This window comes from Oncorhynchus gorbuscha, unplaced genomic scaffold (genome assembly GCF_021184085.1).
Source record: "Oncorhynchus gorbuscha isolate QuinsamMale2020 ecotype Even-year unplaced genomic scaffold, OgorEven_v1.0 Un_scaffold_928, whole genome shotgun sequence".
NCBI lineage: Eukaryota > Metazoa > Chordata > Actinopteri > Salmoniformes > Salmonidae > Oncorhynchus > Oncorhynchus gorbuscha.
Genome location: NW_025745883.1, coordinates 72,501 through 91,667, shown reverse-complemented (window position 1 = coordinate 91,667; position 19,167 = coordinate 72,501). Strand labels below are relative to the sequence as shown.

At 48.1% G+C, this 19,167-nt stretch overlaps 1 protein-coding gene across 1 annotated transcript in view; it reads left to right on the top strand.

Annotated features, from left to right (window-relative positions):
* Positions 1 to 924: 924 nt before the first annotated feature.
* Positions 925 to 19,167, top strand: part of LOC124020816 (transmembrane channel-like protein 6) — a 34,088-nt gene continuing 15,845 nt past the window's right edge. The window contains exons 1-9 of the mRNA XM_046336089.1: positions 925 to 1,168; positions 3,048 to 3,063; positions 9,620 to 9,735; positions 12,341 to 12,499; positions 15,026 to 15,196; positions 15,319 to 15,427; positions 17,815 to 17,896; positions 18,611 to 18,670; positions 19,030 to 19,167. The exon at positions 19,030 to 19,167 is cut by the window's right edge and continues 60 nt beyond it. Coding sequence (XP_046192045.1) covers positions 925 to 1,168; positions 3,048 to 3,063; positions 9,620 to 9,735; positions 12,341 to 12,499; positions 15,026 to 15,196; positions 15,319 to 15,427; positions 17,815 to 17,896; positions 18,611 to 18,670; positions 19,030 to 19,167 — 1,095 coding nt within the window. The remainder of the gene's footprint in view (positions 1,169 to 3,047; positions 3,064 to 9,619; positions 9,736 to 12,340; positions 12,500 to 15,025; positions 15,197 to 15,318; positions 15,428 to 17,814; positions 17,897 to 18,610; positions 18,671 to 19,029) is intronic.

Below are 19,167 nucleotides of genomic sequence, written 5' to 3'. Positions count from 1 at the left end.
CTGAGAGAGAGAGAGGGACAGAGAGAGAGAGAGGGACTGAGAGGAGACTGAGAGTGAGAGGGAGTGAGAGGGACTGACAGAGAGAGAGAGAGAGAGAGGACTGAGAGAGAGAGAGAGAGACTGAGAGTGAGAGAGGGACTGAGAGAGAGGGACAGAGAGAGAGAGGGGACTGAGAGAGAGACAGGACTGACTGTGAGAGAGGGACTGAGGGACAGAGAGGGACAGAGAGAGAGGGACGGGGGACTGAGAGTGAGAGAGGGACTGAGCGTGAGAGGGACTGAGAGAGGGACTGAGCGTGAGTGAGAGAGGGACTGAGCGTGTGAGAGAGAGGGGACTGAGGACTGACTGAGAGAGAGGGACTGAGCGTGAGAGAGGGACTGAGCGTGAGAGAGGGACTGAGCGTGAGAGAGGGACTGTGAGTAAGTAGAGAGGGGGACTGTGAGTGAGAGAGAGGGACTGAGCGAGAGAGAGAGGGACTGAGAGGGTCTGTAGGAGAGAAAGAGAGAACATCTATGATAGAGAGATAAGGAGCGAGAGGAGACAGAATAAAGACTAGTGAGAGGCTAGACAGGATGTGTAGAATGAACATGTTGAATCCATTCACTTCCACAGTGTGGCTGCGGTTCCATGTGGCTGCCCTCAGCTGTCTGCCTCTGATGAGGTCATCACGGAGGAGTTGTCTGTGCCAGGAAAAGAACCATGGAAATCCACACACACACACACACACACACACACACACACACACACACACACACACACACACACACACACACACACACACACACACACACACACACACACACACACACACACACACACACACACACACACACACACACACACACACATAGGGCCCTGTAAAATCAGCGTTGCGGACGGACTCATGCGTGTGTGTCTCCACATTTTTTGTGGCCATTAGCAATGATGCTAATGATAGTGATAGCCTTTCCTTCTCCCCTGCCTACGAAGCTGCAGCCCTGCCTACGAGCTGCAGCCCCTGCCTACGAGCTGCAGCCCCCCTCCCCTGCCTACGTAGCTGCAGCCCACTCCCCTGCCTACGTAGCTGCATCCCTGTCCCAGCAGACTGTCCCTGTCCCAGCAGACTGGCCCAGTAGACTGGCCCTGTCCCAGCAGACTGGCCCTGTCCCAGCAGACTGGCCCTGTCCCAGTAGACTGTCCCTGTCCCAGTAGACTGACCCTGTCCCAGCAGACTGTCCCTGTCCCAGTAGACTGTCCCTTCCCAGCAGACTCTCCCTGTCCCAGTAGACTGGCCCTGTCCCAACAGACTCTCCCTGTCCCAGTAGACTGTCCCTCTCCCAGTAGACTGTCCCTGTCCCAACAGACTGTCCCCGTAGACTGTCCCTTTCCCAGCAGACCTTCCCTGTCCCAGTAGACTGTCCATTTCCCAGTAGACTGTCTCTGTCCCAGCAGACTGTCCCAGTAGACAGTCCCTGTCCCAGCAGACTGTCCCTGTCCCAGTAGACTGTCCCTGTCCCAGTAGACTGTCCCTGTCCCAGTAGACTGTCCCTCTCCCAGTAGACTGTCTCTGTCCCAACAGACTGTCCCAGTAGACTGTCCCTTTCCCAGCAGACCTGTCCATTTCCCAGTAGACTGTCCCTCTCCCAGTAGACTCTCTCTGTCCCAACAGACTGTCCCACTAGACTGTCCCTTTTCCAGCAGACCTTCCCTGTCCCAGCAGACTGTCCTGTCCAAGTAGACTGTCCCTGTCCCAGCAGACTGTCCCAGTAGACAGTCCCTTTCCCAGTAGACTGGCCCTGTCCCCGTAGACTGTCCCTTTCCCAGTAGACTTCCCCTGTCACAGCAGACTGTCCCAGTAGACTGTCCCTTTCCCAGTAGACTGTCCCTTTCCCAGTAGACTGTCCCTTTCCCAGCAGACTGACCTTGTCCCAGTAGACTGTCCCTTTCCCAGTAGACTGTCCCTTTCCCAGTAGACTGTCCCTTTCCCAGCAGACCCACCCTGTCCCAGTAGACTGTTAAACTAGACATTGGGCAGATACCGATGTCGGCATGTTTAGCTGATATCGTCTGATTCCGATATGTTCACCAATATATCATTCACCCCTGGTGTATTGGCCTGGTATGATGTAGTAGTCATTCATCCCTGGTGTATTGGCCTGGTATGATGTAGTAGTCATTCATCCCTGGTGTATTGGCCTGGTATGATGTAGTAGTCATTCATCCCTGGTGTATTGGCCTGGTATGATGTAGTAGTCATTCATCCCTGGTGTATTGGCCTGGTATGATGTAGTATTATTCAAACACTTCATTGGCCTGGTAAAGTATTCATTCATCACCAACTGGTGATGCTATATTTTCATCCCTGGTATAAGAACTGGTTTGTAGTATTCATTCACCCTGAGTGTATTGTGGTGTGATGTGTGTTCATTCATCCCTGGTGTATGTGGCCTGGTATGATGTAGTATTCATTCATCCCTGTGTGTATTGGCCTGGTATGATGTAGTATTCATTCATCCCTGCTGAAACACGGCCTGGTATGATGTAGTATTCATTCAATCACCACACCTGGTATGATTCCTAACATTCATCCCTGGTCTATTGGCCTGGTAGATTTTGCAACACTTGCTCCCTGGTGGAGATTGGCCTGGACAATGTAGTATTCATTCATCCCTGTGATTGGCCTGGATGATGAGATTGATTCATGACAGACAGGCCTGGATGAAGAGAACGGGACAGACATCAGGTGTATTGGCCTGGGAGATGTAGAGATTCTCCCAGTGTCAACTTTGACACCCCTGGTGTACTGGTATGATGTACATTCATCCCTGGTGGAGGCTGGCCTGATGTGAGTATTCATTCTATATCAGTGTATTGGCCTGGTAGATGTAGTATTCATTCATCCCTGGTCTATTAGGCCTGATGTGAGTATTAATTCACTATATCAGTGGAGGCTGGCCTGGTAGTGATGTAGTATTACACTATATCAGTGGAGGCTGGCCTGGTATGAGTATTAATCACTATATCAGTGGAGGCTGGCCTGGTAGATGAGTATTAATTCACTATATCAGTGGAGGCTGGCCTGGAGTGAGTATTAATACACTATATCAGTGGAGGCTGGCCTGGAGTGAGTATTAATATACTATGGTCAGTGGAGGCTGGCCTGATGTAGTATTAATACACTATATCAGTGTAGGCTGGCCTGGAGTGATGTATTATTACATTATATCAGTGGAGGCTGGCCTGGAGTGAGTATTAATACACTATATCAGTGGTCTATTGGCCTGGATGATGAGTATTAATACACTATATCAGTGGAGGCTGGCCTGATGTGAGTATTAATACACTATATCAGTGGAGCCTGGCCTGATGTGAGTATTAATACACTATATCCTGGTGTAGGCTGGCCTGGAGAGGCTAGTATTAATACACTATATCAGTGGAGGCTGGCCTGGAGTGAGTATTAATACACTATATCAGTGGAGGCTGGCCTGGAGTGAGTATTAATACACTATATCAGTGGAGGCTGGCCTGGAGTGAGTATTAATACACTATATCAGTGGAGGCTGGCCTGGAGTGAGTATTAATACACTATATCAGTGGAGGCTGGCCTGGATTATGTGGAGTATTAATACACTATATCAGTGGAGGCTGGCCTGGAGTGAGTATTAATACACTATATCAGTGGAGGCTGGCCTGGAGTGAGTATTAATACACTATATCAGTGGAGGCTGGCCTGGAGTGAGTATTAATACACTATATCAGTGGAGGCTGGCCTGGAGTGAGTATTAATACACTATATCAGTGGAGGCTGGCCTGGAGTGAGTGATTAATATTCACTATATCCCTGGAGGCTGGCCTGGAGTGAGTATTAATACACTATATCAGTGGAGGCTGGCCTGGAGTGAGTATTAATACACTATATCAGTGGAGGCTGGCCTGGTAGTGAGTATTAATACACTATATCAGTGGAGGCTGGCCTGGAGTGAGTATTAATACACTATATCAGTGGAGGCTGGCCTGGAGTGAGTATTAATATACTATATCAGTGGAGGCTGGCCTGGAGTGAGTATTAATACACTATGTCAGTGGAGGCTGGCCTGGAGTGAGTATTAATACACTATATCAGGGAGGCTGGCCTGGAGTGAGTATTAATATACTATATCAGTGGAGGCTGGCCTGGAGTGAGTATTAATACACTATATCAGTGGAGAGGCTGGCCTGGAGTGGCCTGGAGTATTATTAATACACTATATCAGTGGAGGCTGGCCTATATCAGAGGCTGGCCTGGAGTATTAATACACTATATCAGTGGAGGCTGGCCTGGAGTGAGTATTAATACACTATATCAGTGGAGGCTGGCCTGGAGTGAGTATTAATACACTATATCAGTGGAGGCTGGCCTGGAAACACTATCTATCAGTGGAGGCTGGCCTGGAGTGAGTATTAATATCACACTATGATTAATACAGTGGAGGCTGGCCTGGAGTGAGTATTAATACACTATATGCAGTGGAGGCTGGCCTGGGCCTGGTGTGATTAATACAATACACTATATCAGTGGAGGCTGGCCTGGAGTAAAGAGAATTAAGACACTATATCAGTGGATGGCTGGTCCTGGAGTGAGTATTAATACACTATATCAGTGGAGGCTGGCCTGGAGTGAGTATTAATACACTATATCAGTGGAGGCTGGCCTGGAGTGAGTATTAATACACTATATCAGTGGAGGCTGGCCTGGAGTGAGTATTAATACACTATATCAGTGGAGGCTGGCCTGGAGTGAGTATTAATACACTATATCAGTGGAGGCTGGCCTGGAGTGAGTATTAATACACTATATCAGTGGAGGCTGGCCTGGAGGTGAGTATTAATACACTATATCAGTGGAGGCTGGCCTGGAGTGAGTATTAATACACTATATCAGTGGAGGCTGGCCTGGAGTGAGTATTAATACACTATATCAGTGGAGGCTGGCCTGGAGTGAGTATTAATACACTATATCAGTGGAGGCTGGCCTGGAGTGAGTATTAATACACTATATCAGTGGAGGCTGGCCTGGAGTGAGTATTAATACACTATATCAGTGGAGGCTGGCCTGGAGTGAGTATTAATACACTATCAGTGGAGGCTGGCCTGAATGAGTATTAATACACTATATCAGTGGAGGCTGGCCTGATGAGTTCCATTCTCTCCATTCCATCCATTATCAGTGGAGGCTGGCCTGGAGTGAGTATTAATAACACTATATCAGTGGAGGCTGGCCTGGACCTATTAATACACTATATCAGTGGAGGCTGGCCTGGCCTTTATTAATCCTATATCAGTGGAGAACAAACCTGGAGTGAGTATTACTTCTCCTATTCAGTGGAGGCTGGCCTGGAGTGAGTATTAATTCAGTCTATATCAGTGGAGGCTGGCCTGGAGTGAGTTTAATACACTGTTTGATGTGTTGAGCCTGGAGAGAGGGAGGGGCTTCACTCTCTGTCTGAATGGATTGAATGGAGAGAGAGGAGGGTTCACATTTCCCATGTTCTGATGTGTTGATTCTGGAGATTCCATCCTTTTGATGTGTTGAGCCTGGAGAGACAGGAACATTCCTCCTCCTCCACCTGTTTGATGTTTGAGCCTGGAGTCCTCTGCCTTTCTTCATCCTCCTCTGTTTGAGAACAAGCCTGGAGAGAGAGGAGGGGTATCACTTCTCTCCTTGATGGAGAGCCTGAGAGAAAAAAATGACCGTTTGTGTTCCAGTCTGTTTGATGTGTTGAGCCTGGAGAGAGAGGAGGGGTATCACTCTCTGTTTGATGTGTTGAGCCTGGAGAGAGAGGAGGGGCTTCACTCTCTGTTTGATGTGTTGAGCCTGGAGAGAGAGGAGGGGTATCACTCTCTGTTTGATGTGTTGAGCCTGGAGAGAGAGGAGGGGCTTCACTCTCTGTTTGATGTGTTGAGCCTGGAGAGTGAGGAGGGGTATCTCTCTCTGTTTGATGTGCTACTGGCTTCCCAATGTGTCTGTCTCCCTCTGTTTGATGTGCTACTGGCTTCCCAATGTGTCTGTCTCCCTCTGTTTGATGTGCTACTGGCTTCCCAATGTGTCTGTCTCCCTCTGTCTCTCTCTGTTTGATGTGCTACTGGCTTCCCAATGTGTCTGTCTCTCTCTGTTTGATGTGCTACTGGCTTCCCAATGTGTCTGTCTCTCTCTGTTTGATGTGCTACTGGCTTCCCAATGTGTCTGTCTCTCTCTGTTTGATGTGCTACTGGCTTCCCAATGTGTCTGTCTCTCTCTGTCTTTGATGTGTTGATGTGCTACTGGCTTCCCAATGTGTCTGTCTCTCTCTGTTTGATGTGCTACTGGCTTCCCAATGTGTCTGTCTCCCTCTGTTTGATGTGCTACTGGCTTCCCAATGTGTCTGTCTCCCTCTGTCTCTCTCTGTTTGATGTGCTACTGGCTTCCCAATGTGTCTGTCTCCCTCTGTTTGATGTGCTACTGGCTTCCCAATGTGTCTGTCTCCCTCTGTTTGATGTGCTACTGGCTTCCCAATGTGTCTGTCTCTCTCTGTTTGATGTGCTACTGGCTTCCCAATGTGTCTGTCTCCCTCTGTTTGATGTGCTACTGGCTTCCCAATGTGTCTGTCTCCATCTGTTTGATGTGCTACTGGCTTCCCAATGTGTCTGTCTCCCTCTGTTTGATGTGCTACTGGCTTCCCAATGTGTCTGTCTCCCTCTGTTTGATGTGCTACTGGCTTCCCAATGTGTCTGTCTCCCTCTGTTTGATGTGCTACTGGCTTCCCAATGTGTCTGTCTCCCTCTGTTTGATGTGCTACTGGCTTCCCAATGTGTCTGTCTCTCTCTGTTTGATGTGCTACTGGCTTCCCAATGTGTCTGTCTCTCTCTGTTTGATGTGCTACTGGCTTCCCAATGTGTCTGTCTCCCTCTGTCTCTCTCTGTTTGATGTGCTACTGGCTTCCCAATGTGTCTGTCTCTCTCTGTTTGATGTGCTACTGGCTTCCCAATGTGTCTGTCTCTCTCTGTTTGATGTGCTACTGGCTTCCCAATGTGTCTGTCTCTCTCTGTTTGATGTGCTACTGGCTTCCCAATGTGTCTGTCTCTCTCTGTTTGATGTGCTACTGGCTTCCCAATGTGTCTGTCTCTCTCTGTTTGATGTGCTACTGGCTTCCCAATGTGTCTGTCTCTCTGTTTGATGTGTCTGTTCCCAATGTGTCTGTCTCTCTGTTTGATGTGCTACTGGCTTCGACAATGTGTCTGTCTCTCTCTGTCTTTGATGTGTTGATGTTCTGGTAAACAGAAGAGGGTTAAAATAAGACAATGACAGGGTTAACTCTCTGTTTGATGTTCTGGTAAACAGAAGAGGATTAAAATAAGACAATGACAGGGTTAACTCTCTGTTTGATGTTCTGGTAAACAGAAGAGGGTTAAAATAAGACAATGACAGGGTTAACTCTCTGTTTGATGTTCTGGTAAACAGAAGAGGGTTAAAATAAGACAATGACAGGGTTAACTCTCTGTTTGATGTTCTGGTAAACAGAAGAGGGTTAAAATAAGACAATGACAGGGTTAACTCTCTGTTTGATGTTCTGGTAAACAGAAGAGGGTTAAAATAAGACAATGACAGGGTTAACTCTCTGTTTGATGTTCTGGTAAACAGAAGAGGGTTAAAATAAGACAATGACAGGGTTAACTCTCTGTTTGATGTTCTGGTAAACAGAAGAGGGTTAAAATAAGACAATGACAGGGTTAACTCTCTGTTTGATGTTCTGGTAAACAGAAGAGGGTTAAAATAAGACAATGACAGGGTTAACTCTCTGTTTGATGTTCTGGTAAACAGAAGAGGGTTAAAATAAGACAATGACAGGGTTAACTGTCTGTTTGATGTTCTGGTAAACAGAAGAGGGTTAAAATAAGACAATGACAGGGTTAACTCTCTGTTTGATGTTCTTTGAGGCAACTCTTTGAGGCCCAATTCTGCACAGTACCAGTATCCAGCCAGACCCATTGTTCTCACAGAACAGACTGACTCTGTTTGTTGGACTGTTTGACTAGTGTGTGTGTGTGTGTGTGTGTGTGTGTGTGTGTGTGTGTGTGTGTGTGTGTGTGTGTGTGTGTGTGTGTGTGTGTGTGTGAACACTGTGTGTACTGTGTTGTGTGTGTGTGTGTTGTGTGTGGTATTTACTGAGGATAATTTTATGAGTGACTCACTTCCTGTGGTGTTCAGCTGCAGGGTCCCTGGGGAACAAAAGGCTTGTGATTGTGGTTCCTTTCAAATGTGGTGTTAACAGGCCATGAATTATGAGACATGAAGAGTTGTCAGGGCTGAAGCCCAGTGGTGAGGAGTGTTTACACTGTGGTGGTGAACACTGGTTACTGGTTAGGGGTGTGTTTGTCTGAACACTGGTTACTGGTTAGGGGTGTGTTTGTCTGAACACTGGTTACTGGTTAGGGGTGTGTTTGTCTGAACACTGGTTACTGGTTAGGGGTGTGTTTGTCTGAACACTGGTTACTGGTTAGGGGTGTGTTTGTCTGAACACTGGTTACTGGTTAGGGGTGTGTTTGTCTGAACACTGGTTACTGGTTAGGGGTGTGTTTGTCTGAACACTGGTTACTGGTTAGGGGTGTGTTTGTCTGAACACTGGTTACTGGTTAGGGGTGTGTTTGTCTGAACACTGGTTACTGGTTAGGGGTGTGTTTGTCTGAACACTGGTTACTGGTCAGGGGTGTGTTTGTCTGAACACTGGTTACTGGTTAGGGGTGTGTTTGTCTGAACACTGGTTACTGGTTAGGGGTGTGTTTGTCTGAACACTGGTTACTGGTTAGGGGTGTGTTTGTCTGAACACTGGTTACTGGTTAGATGTGTGTTTGTCTGAACACTGGTTTCTGGTTAGGGGTGTGTTTGTCTGAACACTGGTTACTGGTTAGGGGTGTGTTTGTCTGAACACTGGTTACTGGTTAGGGGTGTGTTTGTCTGAACACTGGTTACTGGTTAGGGGTGTGTTTGTCTGAACACTGGTTACTGGTTAGGGGTGTGTTTGTCTGAACACTGGTTACTGGTTAGAGGTGTGTGTGTGTGTGTGTGTGTGTGTGTGTGTGTGTGTGTGTGTGTGTGTGTGTGTGTGTGTGTGTGTGTGTGTGTGTGTGTGTGTGTGTGTGTGTGTGTGTGTGTGTGTGTGTGTGTGTGTGTGTGTTCGACCCACTGAAGTACCCCCTCTCTCTATTAATTGCCATATTATGTCTATATACAGTGTTGTAACAATGTACAAATAGTTAAAGTACAAAAAGCATAATTATGGATTGTATTTACAATGGTGTTTGTTCTTCACTGGTTGCCCTTTTCTTGTGGCAACAGGTCACAAGTCTTGCTGCTGTGATGGCACACTGTGGAATTTCACCCAGTAGATATGGGAGTTTATTGGGTTTGGTTTCTAAGTCTGTCTGTCTGTCTGTCTGTCTGTCTGTCTGTCTGTCTGTCTGTCTGTCTGTCTGTCTGTCTGTCTGTCTGTCTGTCTGTCTGTCTGTCTGTCTGTCTGTCTGTCTGTCTGTCTGTCTGTCTGTGTCTGTGTGTCTGTGTGTCTGTGTGTCTGTGTGTCTGTGTGTCTGTGTGTCTCTGTGTCTCTGTGTCTCTGTGTAACAGGAGCCCAGCGGATGAAGAGGGGGTCCATGACTCCTTTAACCAGCTGATAGAGGATCAGAGACAGGAAGCCTTGGAGCTGCAGGAACTACAGAGAGACCTGGACGAGGAGGAACGAGGTAGTGTGTGACTGGGTATAAGAGAGAGAGACCTGGACGAGGAGGAACGAGGTAGTGTGTGACTGGGTATAAGAGAGAGAGACCTGGACGAGGAGGAACGAGGTAGTGTGTGACTGGGTATAAGAGAGAGAGACCTGGACGAGGAGGAACGAGGTAGTGTGTGACTGTGTATAAGAGAGAGAGACCTGGACGAGGAGGAACGAGGTAGTGTGTGACTGGGTATAAGAGAGAGAGACCTGGATGAGGAGGAATGAGGTAGTGTGTGACTGGGTATAAGAGAGAGACCTGGACGAGGAGGAACGAGGTAGTGTGTGACTGGGTATAAGAGAGAGAGAGACCTAGTGTTAGAGTGGTGTGTGACTGTGTATAAGAGAGAGACCTGGACGAGGAGGAACGAGGTAGTGTGTGACTGGGTATAAGAGAGAGAGAGACCTAGTGTTAGAGTGGTGTGTGACTGTGTATAAGAGAGAGACCTGGACGAGGAGGAACGAGGTAGTGTGTGACTGGGTATAAGAGAGAGAGAGACCTAGTGTTAGAGTGTGTGTGTGTGACTGTGTATAAGAGAGAGAGAGAGACCTAGTGTTAGTGTGGTGTGTGACTGTGTATAAGAGAGAGACCTGGACGAGGAGGAACGAGGTAGTGTGTGACTGGGTATAAGAGAGAGAGAGACCTAGTGTTAGAGTGTGTGTGTGTGTGTGACTGGGTATAAGAGAGAGAGAGAGACCTAGTGTTAGTGTGGTGTGTGACTGTGTATAAGAGAGAGAGACCTAGTGTTAGTGTGGTGTGTGTGACTGTGTATAAGAGAGAGAGACCTAGTGTTAGTGTGGTGTGTGTGACTGTGTATAAGAGAGAGAGACCTAGTGTTAGTGTGGTGTGTGTGTGACTGTGTATAAGAGAGAGAGACCTAGTGTTAGTGTGGTGTGTGACTGTGTATAAGAGAGAGAGACCTAGTGTTAGTGTGGTGTGTGACTGTGTATAAGAGAGAGAGACCTAGTGTTAGTGTGGTGTGTGACTGTGTATAAGAGAGAGAGACCTAGTGTTAGTGTGTGGTGTGTGACTGTGTATAAGAGAGAGACCTAGAGACCTAGTGTTAGTGTGGTGTGTGTGTGACTGTGTATAAGAGAGAGAGACCTAGTGTTAGTGTGGTGTGTGACTGTGTATAAGAGAGAGAGACCTAGTGTTAGTGTGGTGTGTGACTGTGTATAAGAGAGAGAGACCTAGTGTTAGAGTGGTGTGTGTGTGACTGTGTATAAGAGAGAGAGACCTAGTGTTAGAGTGTGGTGTGTGTGTGACTGTGTATAAGAGAGAGAGACCTAGTGTTAGTGTGGTGTGTGTGTGACTGTGTATAAGAGAGAGAGACCTAGTGTTAGTGTGGTGTGTGACTGTGTATAAGAGAGAGAGACCTAGTGTTAGTGTGTGTGTGTGACTGTGTATAAGAGAGAGAGACCTAGTGTTAGTGTGGTGTGTGACTGTGTATAAGAGAGAGAGACCTAGTGTTAGTGTGGTGTGTGTGACTGTGTATAAGAGAGAGAGACCTAGTGTTAGTGTGGTGTGTGACTGTGTATAAGAGAGAGAGACCTAGTGTTAGTGTGGTGTGTGACTGTGTATAAGAGAGAGAGACCTAGTGTTAGTGTGGTGTGTGTGTGACTGTGTATAAGAGAGAGAGACATTACATTACATTTAAGTCATTTAGCAGACGCTCTTGTTAGTGTGGTGTGTGACTGTGTATAAGAGAGAGAGACCTAGTGTTAGTGTGGTGTGTGTGACTGTGTATAAGAGAGAGAGACCTAGTGTTAGTGTGGTGTGTGACTGTGTATAAGACTGTGTTATGTGGTGTGTGTGACTGTGTATAAGAGAGAGAGACCTAGTGTTAGAGTGGTGTGTGACTGTGTATAAGAGAGAGAGACCTAGTGTTAGTGTGGTGTGTGACTGTGTATAAGAGAGAGAGACCTAGTGTTAGTGTGGTGTGTGACTGTGTATAAGAGAGAGAGACCTAGTGTTAGTGTTACTGTGTGAGAGAGACCTGTGTGTGTGGTGTGTGACTGTGTATAAGAGAGAGAGACCTAGTGTTAGTGTGGTGTGTGTGACTGTGTATAAGAGAGAGAGACCTAGTGTTAGTGTGGTGTGTGTGTGACTGTGTATAAGAGAGAGAGACCTAGTGTTAGTGTGTGGTGTGTGTGACTGTGTATAAGAGAGAGAGACCTAGTGTTAGTGTGGTGTGTGACTGTGTATAAGAGAGAGAGACCTAGTGTTAGTGTGGTGTGTGACTGTGTATAAGAGAGAGAGACCTAGTGTTAGAGTGTGTGACTGTGTATAAGAGAGAGAGACCTAGTGTTAGTGTGGTGTGTGTGTGACTGTGTATAAGAGAGAGAGACCTAGTGTTAGAGTGGTGTGTGACTGTGTATAAGAGAGAGAGACCTAGTGTTAGAGTGGTGTGTGTGTATAAGAGAGAGAGACCTAGTGTTAGAGTGTGTGACTGTGTATAAGAGAGAGAGACCTAGTGTTAGTGTGGTGTGTGTGTGACTGTGTATAAGAGAGAGAGACCTAGTGTTAGAGTGGTGTGTGTGTATACACAGACGTAAACGTCATACTCTCCTTCCTCCAGACAGTGTAGCGTACCTGTCCAGCCCTGGTCAGGAGATATGGCGTGGGAGCGCGGGGAGGGGTGAGGAGGAAGGGGGGGGACAGTTAGACCCCCTTCTAGAGGAACGCTGGTCCTCCGCCACCCTCAAAGTCCTCTCCTCCATGCCCAGCCGCACCATCGGTAAGTCACCCCTACGACACCCTTATGACATACTTATGGCACCTCTACGACACCCTTATGACATACTTATGGCACCTCTACGACAACTTTATGACATACTTGTGGCACCTCTACGACACCCTTATGACATACTTATGGCACCTCTACGACACCCCCATGACAGTCTTAAGATGGCTGTATGGACACCTAGTGTTTCTTCTGTTCACGCTTCATGAGAGAGAGAGAGAGAGAGAGAGAGAGAGAGAGAGAGAGAGAGAGAGAGAGAGAGAGAGAGAGAGAGAGAGAGAGAGAGAGAGAGAGAGAGAGAGAGAGAGAGAGAGAGAGAGAGAGAGAGAGAGAGAGAGAGAGAGAGAGAGAGGTAGTTTCAGAAGTCTAAACTATTTCTGCCGTTGTCATGTGACTGTTAGTTCCTCTAGCTAGCAGGTGCACCAGCCAGCCAGCCAGCCACTATCAACACATCAACAGATACTGTATCTAACACAATGGCTCTAAATACACCATGGCACAAACCATGTCCCTCTACAAGACATAGTTTAGGAATCGTGTATCTACACACCTTCCCTCACACCCCTCTTAACGGAGGTGCTGTCATCTCTCAGTGGAGGTGCTGTCATCTCTCAGTACTAGACCCTGATAACTTCCTCTCCTCTCTCTAGGTCGTAGTGGAGGTGCTGTCATCTCTCAGTACTAGACCCTGTTAACTTCCTGTCCTCTCTCTAGGTCGTAGTCGAGGTGCTGTCATCTCTTAGTCGAGGTGCTGTCATCTCTCAGTACTTTAACAGGACCCTGTTAACTTACTCTCCTCTCTCTAGGTCGTAGTGGAGGTGCTGTCATCTCTTAGTGGAGGTGCTGTCATCTCTCAGTACTAGACCCTGTTAACTTCCTCTCCTCTCTCTAGGTCGTAGTGGAGGTGCTGTCATCTCTCAGGACTAGACCCTGATAACTTCCTCTCCTCTCTCTAGGTCGTAGTCGAGGTGCTGTCATCTCTTAGTGGAGGTGCTGTTATCTCTCAGTACTAGACCCTGATAACTTCCTCTCCTCTCTCTAGGTCGTAGTGGAGGTGCTGTCATCTCTCAGTACAATAAAAGGACCCTGTTAACTTCCTGTCCTCTCTCTGGGTCGTAGTCGAGGTGCTGTCATCTCTCAGTACTAGACCCTGTTAACTTCCTCTCCTCTCTCTAGGTCGTAGTCGAGGTGCTGTCATCTCTTAGTCGAGGTGCTGTCATCTCTCAGTACTAGACCCTGTTAACTCCCTGTCCTCTCTCTAGGTCGTAGTCGAGGTGCTGTCATCTATCAGTACTAGACCCTGTTAACTTCCTCTCCTCTCTCTAGGTCGTAGTGGAGGTGCTGTCATCTCTCAGTACTAGACCCTGTTAACTTCCTCTCCTCTCTCTAGGTCGTAGTGGAGGTGCTGTCATCTCTCAGTACTAGACCCTGTTAACTTCCTCTCCTCTATCTAGGTCGTAGTCGAGGTGCTGTCATCTCTCAGTACTAGACCCTGTTAACTTCCTGTCCTCTCTCTAGGTCGTAGTCGAGGTGCTGTCATCTATCAGTACTAGACCCTGTTAACTTCCTCTCCTCTCTCTAGGTCGTAGTGGAGGTGCTGTCATCTCTCAGTACTAGACCCTGTTAACTTCCTCTCCTCTCTCTAGGTCGTAGTGGAGGTGCTGTCATCTCTCAGTACTAGACCCTGTTAACTTCCTCTCCTCTCTCTAGGTCGTAGTCGAGGTGCTGTCATCTCTTAGTGGAGGTGCTGTCATCTCTCAGTACTAGACCCTGTTAACTTCCTCTCCTTTCTCTAGGTCGTAGTGGAGGTGCTGTCATCTCTCAGTACTAGACCCTGTTAACTTCCTCTCCTTTCTCTAGGTCGTAGTGGAGGTGCTGTCATCTCTCAGTACTAGACCCTGTTAACTTCCTCTCCTCTCTCTAGGTCGTAGTCGAGGTGCTGTCATCTCTTAGTGGAGGTGCTGTCATCTCTCAGTACTAGACCCTGTTCACTTCCTCTCCTCTCTCTAGGTCGTAGTGGAGGTGCTGTCATCTATCAGTACTAGACCTTGTTAACTTCCTGTCCTCTCTCTAGGTCATAGTCGAGGTGCTGTCATCTCTTAGTCGAGGTGCTGTCATCTCTCAATACTATAACAGGACCCTGTTAACTTCCTCTCCTCTCTCTATGTCGTAGTCGAGGTGCTGTCATCTCTTAGTCGAGGTGCTGTCATCTCTTAATACTATAACAGGACCCTGTTAACTTCCTCTCCTCTGTCTATGTCGTAGCGGAGGTGCTGTCATCTCTCAATACTATAACAGGACCCTGTTAACTTCCTCTCCTTTCTCTATGTCGTAGTGGAGGTGCTGTCATCTCTCAGTACTAGACCCTGTTAACTTCCTCTCCTCTCTCTAGGTCGTAGTGGAGGTGCTGTCATCTCTCAGTACTAGAACCTGTTAACTTCCTCTCCTCTCTCTAGGTCGTAGTCGAGGTGCTGTCATCTCTCAGTACTAGACCCTGTTAACTTCCTCTCCTCTCTCTAGGTCGTAGTCGAGGTGCTATCATCTCTCAGTACTATAACAGGACCATGAAGTTGAGAAGACGCAGACAGAGCAGGCCTTCCATAAAGGACTTTTCCCGCTCCGCACGGCCCAGTATCCGTGGTTACGGCATGGAGACAGACTGCATGGAGACCGAGGGCGTGGAAGAGGAGGGTGAGGTCACTCATTTAAACGTTACACACGCACTGAAATACCGACCTTTTTGCTGTTGTAATGATGTCATAACCTACGCATAACTAATGTGTCTGTCTCTGTCCGTCTCTGTTGCGCTGCAGGGCGTAAGCGTGACCAACTGGTCAACAACCTTCAGAACCTCTCTCTGAGTGACCGGGTCAGGATGCTGCGAGCCATGCCTCTCTCTGTGGCAGAGAAGAGTGAACTAAGGTATCTATAGTCCTCTACCATCCTGCTGTCCATATCTCTCTCTCTTTCTCATCCCTCTATCCTGCTGTCCATATCTCTCTCTTTCTCATCCCTCTATTCTGCTGTCCATATCTCTCTCTTTCTCCATCCCTCTATCCTGCTGTCCATATCTCTCTCTCTTTCTCCATCCCTATATCCTGCTGTCCATCTCTCTCTTTCTCATCCCTCTATCCTGCTATCCATCTCTCTCTTTCTCATCCCTCTATCCTGCTGTCCATATCTCTCTCTCTTTCTCATCCCTCTATCCTGCTCTCCATCTCTCTCTCTTTCTCCATCCTGATGTCCATATCTCTCTCTCTTTCTCCATCCCTCTATCCTGCTGTCCATATCTCTTTCTCTTTCTCATCCCTCTATCCTGCTGTCCATCTCTCTCTCTCTTTCTCCATCCCTATATCCTGCTGTCCATCTCTCTCTTTCTCATCCCTCTATCCTGCTCTCAATCTCTCTCTTTCTCATCCCTCTATCCTGATGTCCATCTCTCTCTTTCTCCATCCCTCTATCCTGCTGTCCATCTCTCTCTCTTTTTCATCCCTCTATCCTGCTGTCCATATCTCTCTCTTTCTCATCCCTCTATTCTGCTGTCCATATCTCTCTCTTTCTCCATCCCTCTATCCTGCTGTCCATATATCTCTCTCTTTCTCCATCCCTATATCCTGCTGTCCATCTCTCTCTTTCTCATCCCTCTATCCTGCTATCCATCTCTCTCTTTCTCATCCCTCTATCCTGCTATCCATCTCTCTCTTTCTCATCCCTCTATCCTGATGTCCATCTCTCTCTTTCTCATCCCTCTATCCTGATGTCCATCTCTCTCTTTCTCATCCCTCTATCCTGATGTCCATCTCTCTTTCTCATCCCTCTATCCTGATGTCCATCTCTCTCTTTCTCATCCCTCTATCCTGATGTCCATCTCTCTCTTTCTCATCCCTCTATCCTGCTGTCCATCTCTCTCTTTCTCATCCCTCTATCCTGCTGTCCATCTCTCTCTTTCTCATCCCTCTATCCTGATGTCCATCATCTCTCTTTCTCCCTCCATCCTCTCTTTCTCCATCCTGATGTCCATCTCTCTCTTTCTCATCCCTCTATCCTGCTGTCCACATCTCTCTCTCTCTTTCTCCATCCCTCTATCCTGATGTCCATCTCTCTCTTTCTCCATCCCTCTATCCTGCTGTCCATATCTCTCTCTCTCTTTCTCCATCCCTCTATCCTGCTGTTCATCTCTCTCTTTCTCATCCCTCTATCCTGATGTCCATCTCTCTCTTTCTCATCCCTCTATCCTGCTGTCCACATCTCTCTCTCTCTTTCTCCATCCCTCTATCCTGATGTCCATCTCTCTCTTTCTCCATCCCTCTATCCTGCTGTCCATATCTCTCTCTCTCTTTCTCCATCCCTCTATCCTGCTGTTCATCTCTCTGTCTATTTCTCATCTCTCTCAATCAATTCAATCAATTCATCAATTCAATTCAAGGGCTTTATTGGCTTGGGAAACACATGTTAGCATTGTCAAAGCAAGTGAAGTAGATAATAATAAGTTAAATCAACAAAAATGAACAGTAAACATTACACTCACAGACGTATCTCTCTCTCTCCTCCCTGCAGCTCTATCAATAGGTCTCTTCCATAAGTGAGTGATGGAGGAATAGAGTATCATCTTGTAACCACCTCCCCCCTCTCTCCCCCATCCCTCTCTCCTCTCCTCCCTCTCTCCCCCATCCCCCTCTCTCCCCCATGCCTCTCTCTCCTCATCCCTCTCTCCCCCATCCCTCTCTCCCCCATCCCTCTCTCCTCTCCTCCCTCTCTCCCCATCCCTCTCTCCTCTCCTCCCTCTCTCCCCCATGCCTCTCTCTCCTCCCCCTCTCTCCCCATCCCTCTCTCTCCCCCATCCCCCTCTCTCCCCCATCCCTCTCTCCCCCATCCCTCTCTCTCCCCCCCCTCTCCCCCTATCCCTTTCTCCCACCATCCCTCTCTCTCCCCTCCTCCCTCTCTCTCTTCTCCCCCAATCCCTCTCTCCCCCATCCCTCTCTCTCTCCTCCCCTCTCTCTCCCCCCCTCTCTCCCCATCTCTCTCTCTCCCCCATCCCTCTCTCTCTTCCCCCTCTCTCCCCCATCCCTCTCTCCCCTATCCCTATCCCTCTCTCTCCTCCCCCTCTCTCCCCCTATCCCTTTCTCCCACCATCCCTCTCTCTCCTCCCTCTCTCTCTTCTCCCCCTCTCTCCCCATCTCTCTCTCTCCCCCATCCCTCTCTCTCTTCCCCCCTCTCTCCCCCATCCCTCTCTCCCCTATCCCTATCCCTCTCTCTCCTCCCCCTCTCTCCCCTCCTCCCTCTCTCCCCCCATCCCTCTCTCTCTCCAGGAGGTTGGCTGACAGGAAGGGTCAACGCTCCAATCACAGTCAGATCCCCTGTTGCAGCCAGATCAAATATCACATCATCATCGTAAGTCACACAGTCAGATCTCCTGCTCCAACATTACATTGGTCCAGTTTCTGATACGTTTCAGGCGTCCACCACGTCATGCACTCTGCAGCTGGCCATCAGACTGCTGGATCATGTGATGTGGTTGTTATCTGACATGTTGAACACCTATCCAGGCCTCAGCTGATCTGTCTAGACAGCAGTCATGGTGTTTGTCTTGGTTTCTGTGGGTGTCAGGGGTTTACAGCTGTGGTCTCCCAGCGGTCGTGACAGACAGACAGACAGACAGACAGACAGACAGACAGACAGACAGACAGACAGACAGACAGACAGACAGACAGACAGACAGACAGACAGACAGACAGACAGACAGACAGACAGACAGACAGACAGACAGACAGACAGACAGACGTATGTCATGTTGGTGGGTGTTTCCTGTAGCTGTGTATCGCAATCTACTGATGGTGTTCTAGTCCTCTTGTCCAGGACTTAATGTCCCTGTGAGGGTGAATCGTACGGTCCATTCTCTTAGACTAGGCCCTGCTCATTATGGGTGAATCGTACGGTCCATTCTCTTAGACTAGGCCCTGCTCATTATGGGTGAGACATTTTTAGTTAATGAGGAAACAGAGTTAATGAGGAAACAGAATGTGTGTCCTCTAATTCTCTTTTCAATGGGTTAGTATGTGAACCAAACACTACTGTAGTTGACACTGACTCTCTCTTCCCCTCCAGGCTCTGAGACATAGCTGGTCCAGTTGTCTCTCCTTCCTCCACTCCCTACAGCTGTGGCAGGTAAGGCTGACTCTCTCTCTCCTCTAATCTCTCTTTCTCTCTCTCTTAGTATGTGAACTCAAACACTACTGTCTCTCTCTCTCTGACTCTGACTCCCTCTCTCTTCTCCTGTCTCCAGGTCTCTGAGACTTTCTCTGTCTGGTCCAGTTGTCTCTCTCTCTCTCTCTCCTCTCTCTCCCTCTTTCTCTCTCTCTCTTTCTGTCTCTCTCTCTGTCTGTCTCTCTGTCTCTCTCTCTCTCTGTCTCTCTCTCTCTCTCTCTGTCTCTCTCTCTCTCTCTCTCTCTCTCTCTCTCTCTCTCTCTGTCTCTCTCTCTCTGTCTCTCACACTCTTTCTCACCATCTCTGTTCCTCTTCCTCAGGTGGCGCTGAAGAGGGTGAGCGGTCGTTTCGGCACCGACGTCCTCTCTTACTTCCTGTTCGTCAAGACCCTCCTCTTCTTCAACATCTTCCTGTTCCTGGTCACGGGTTTGTTGCTGGCCGTGCCCCAGGCAGTACAC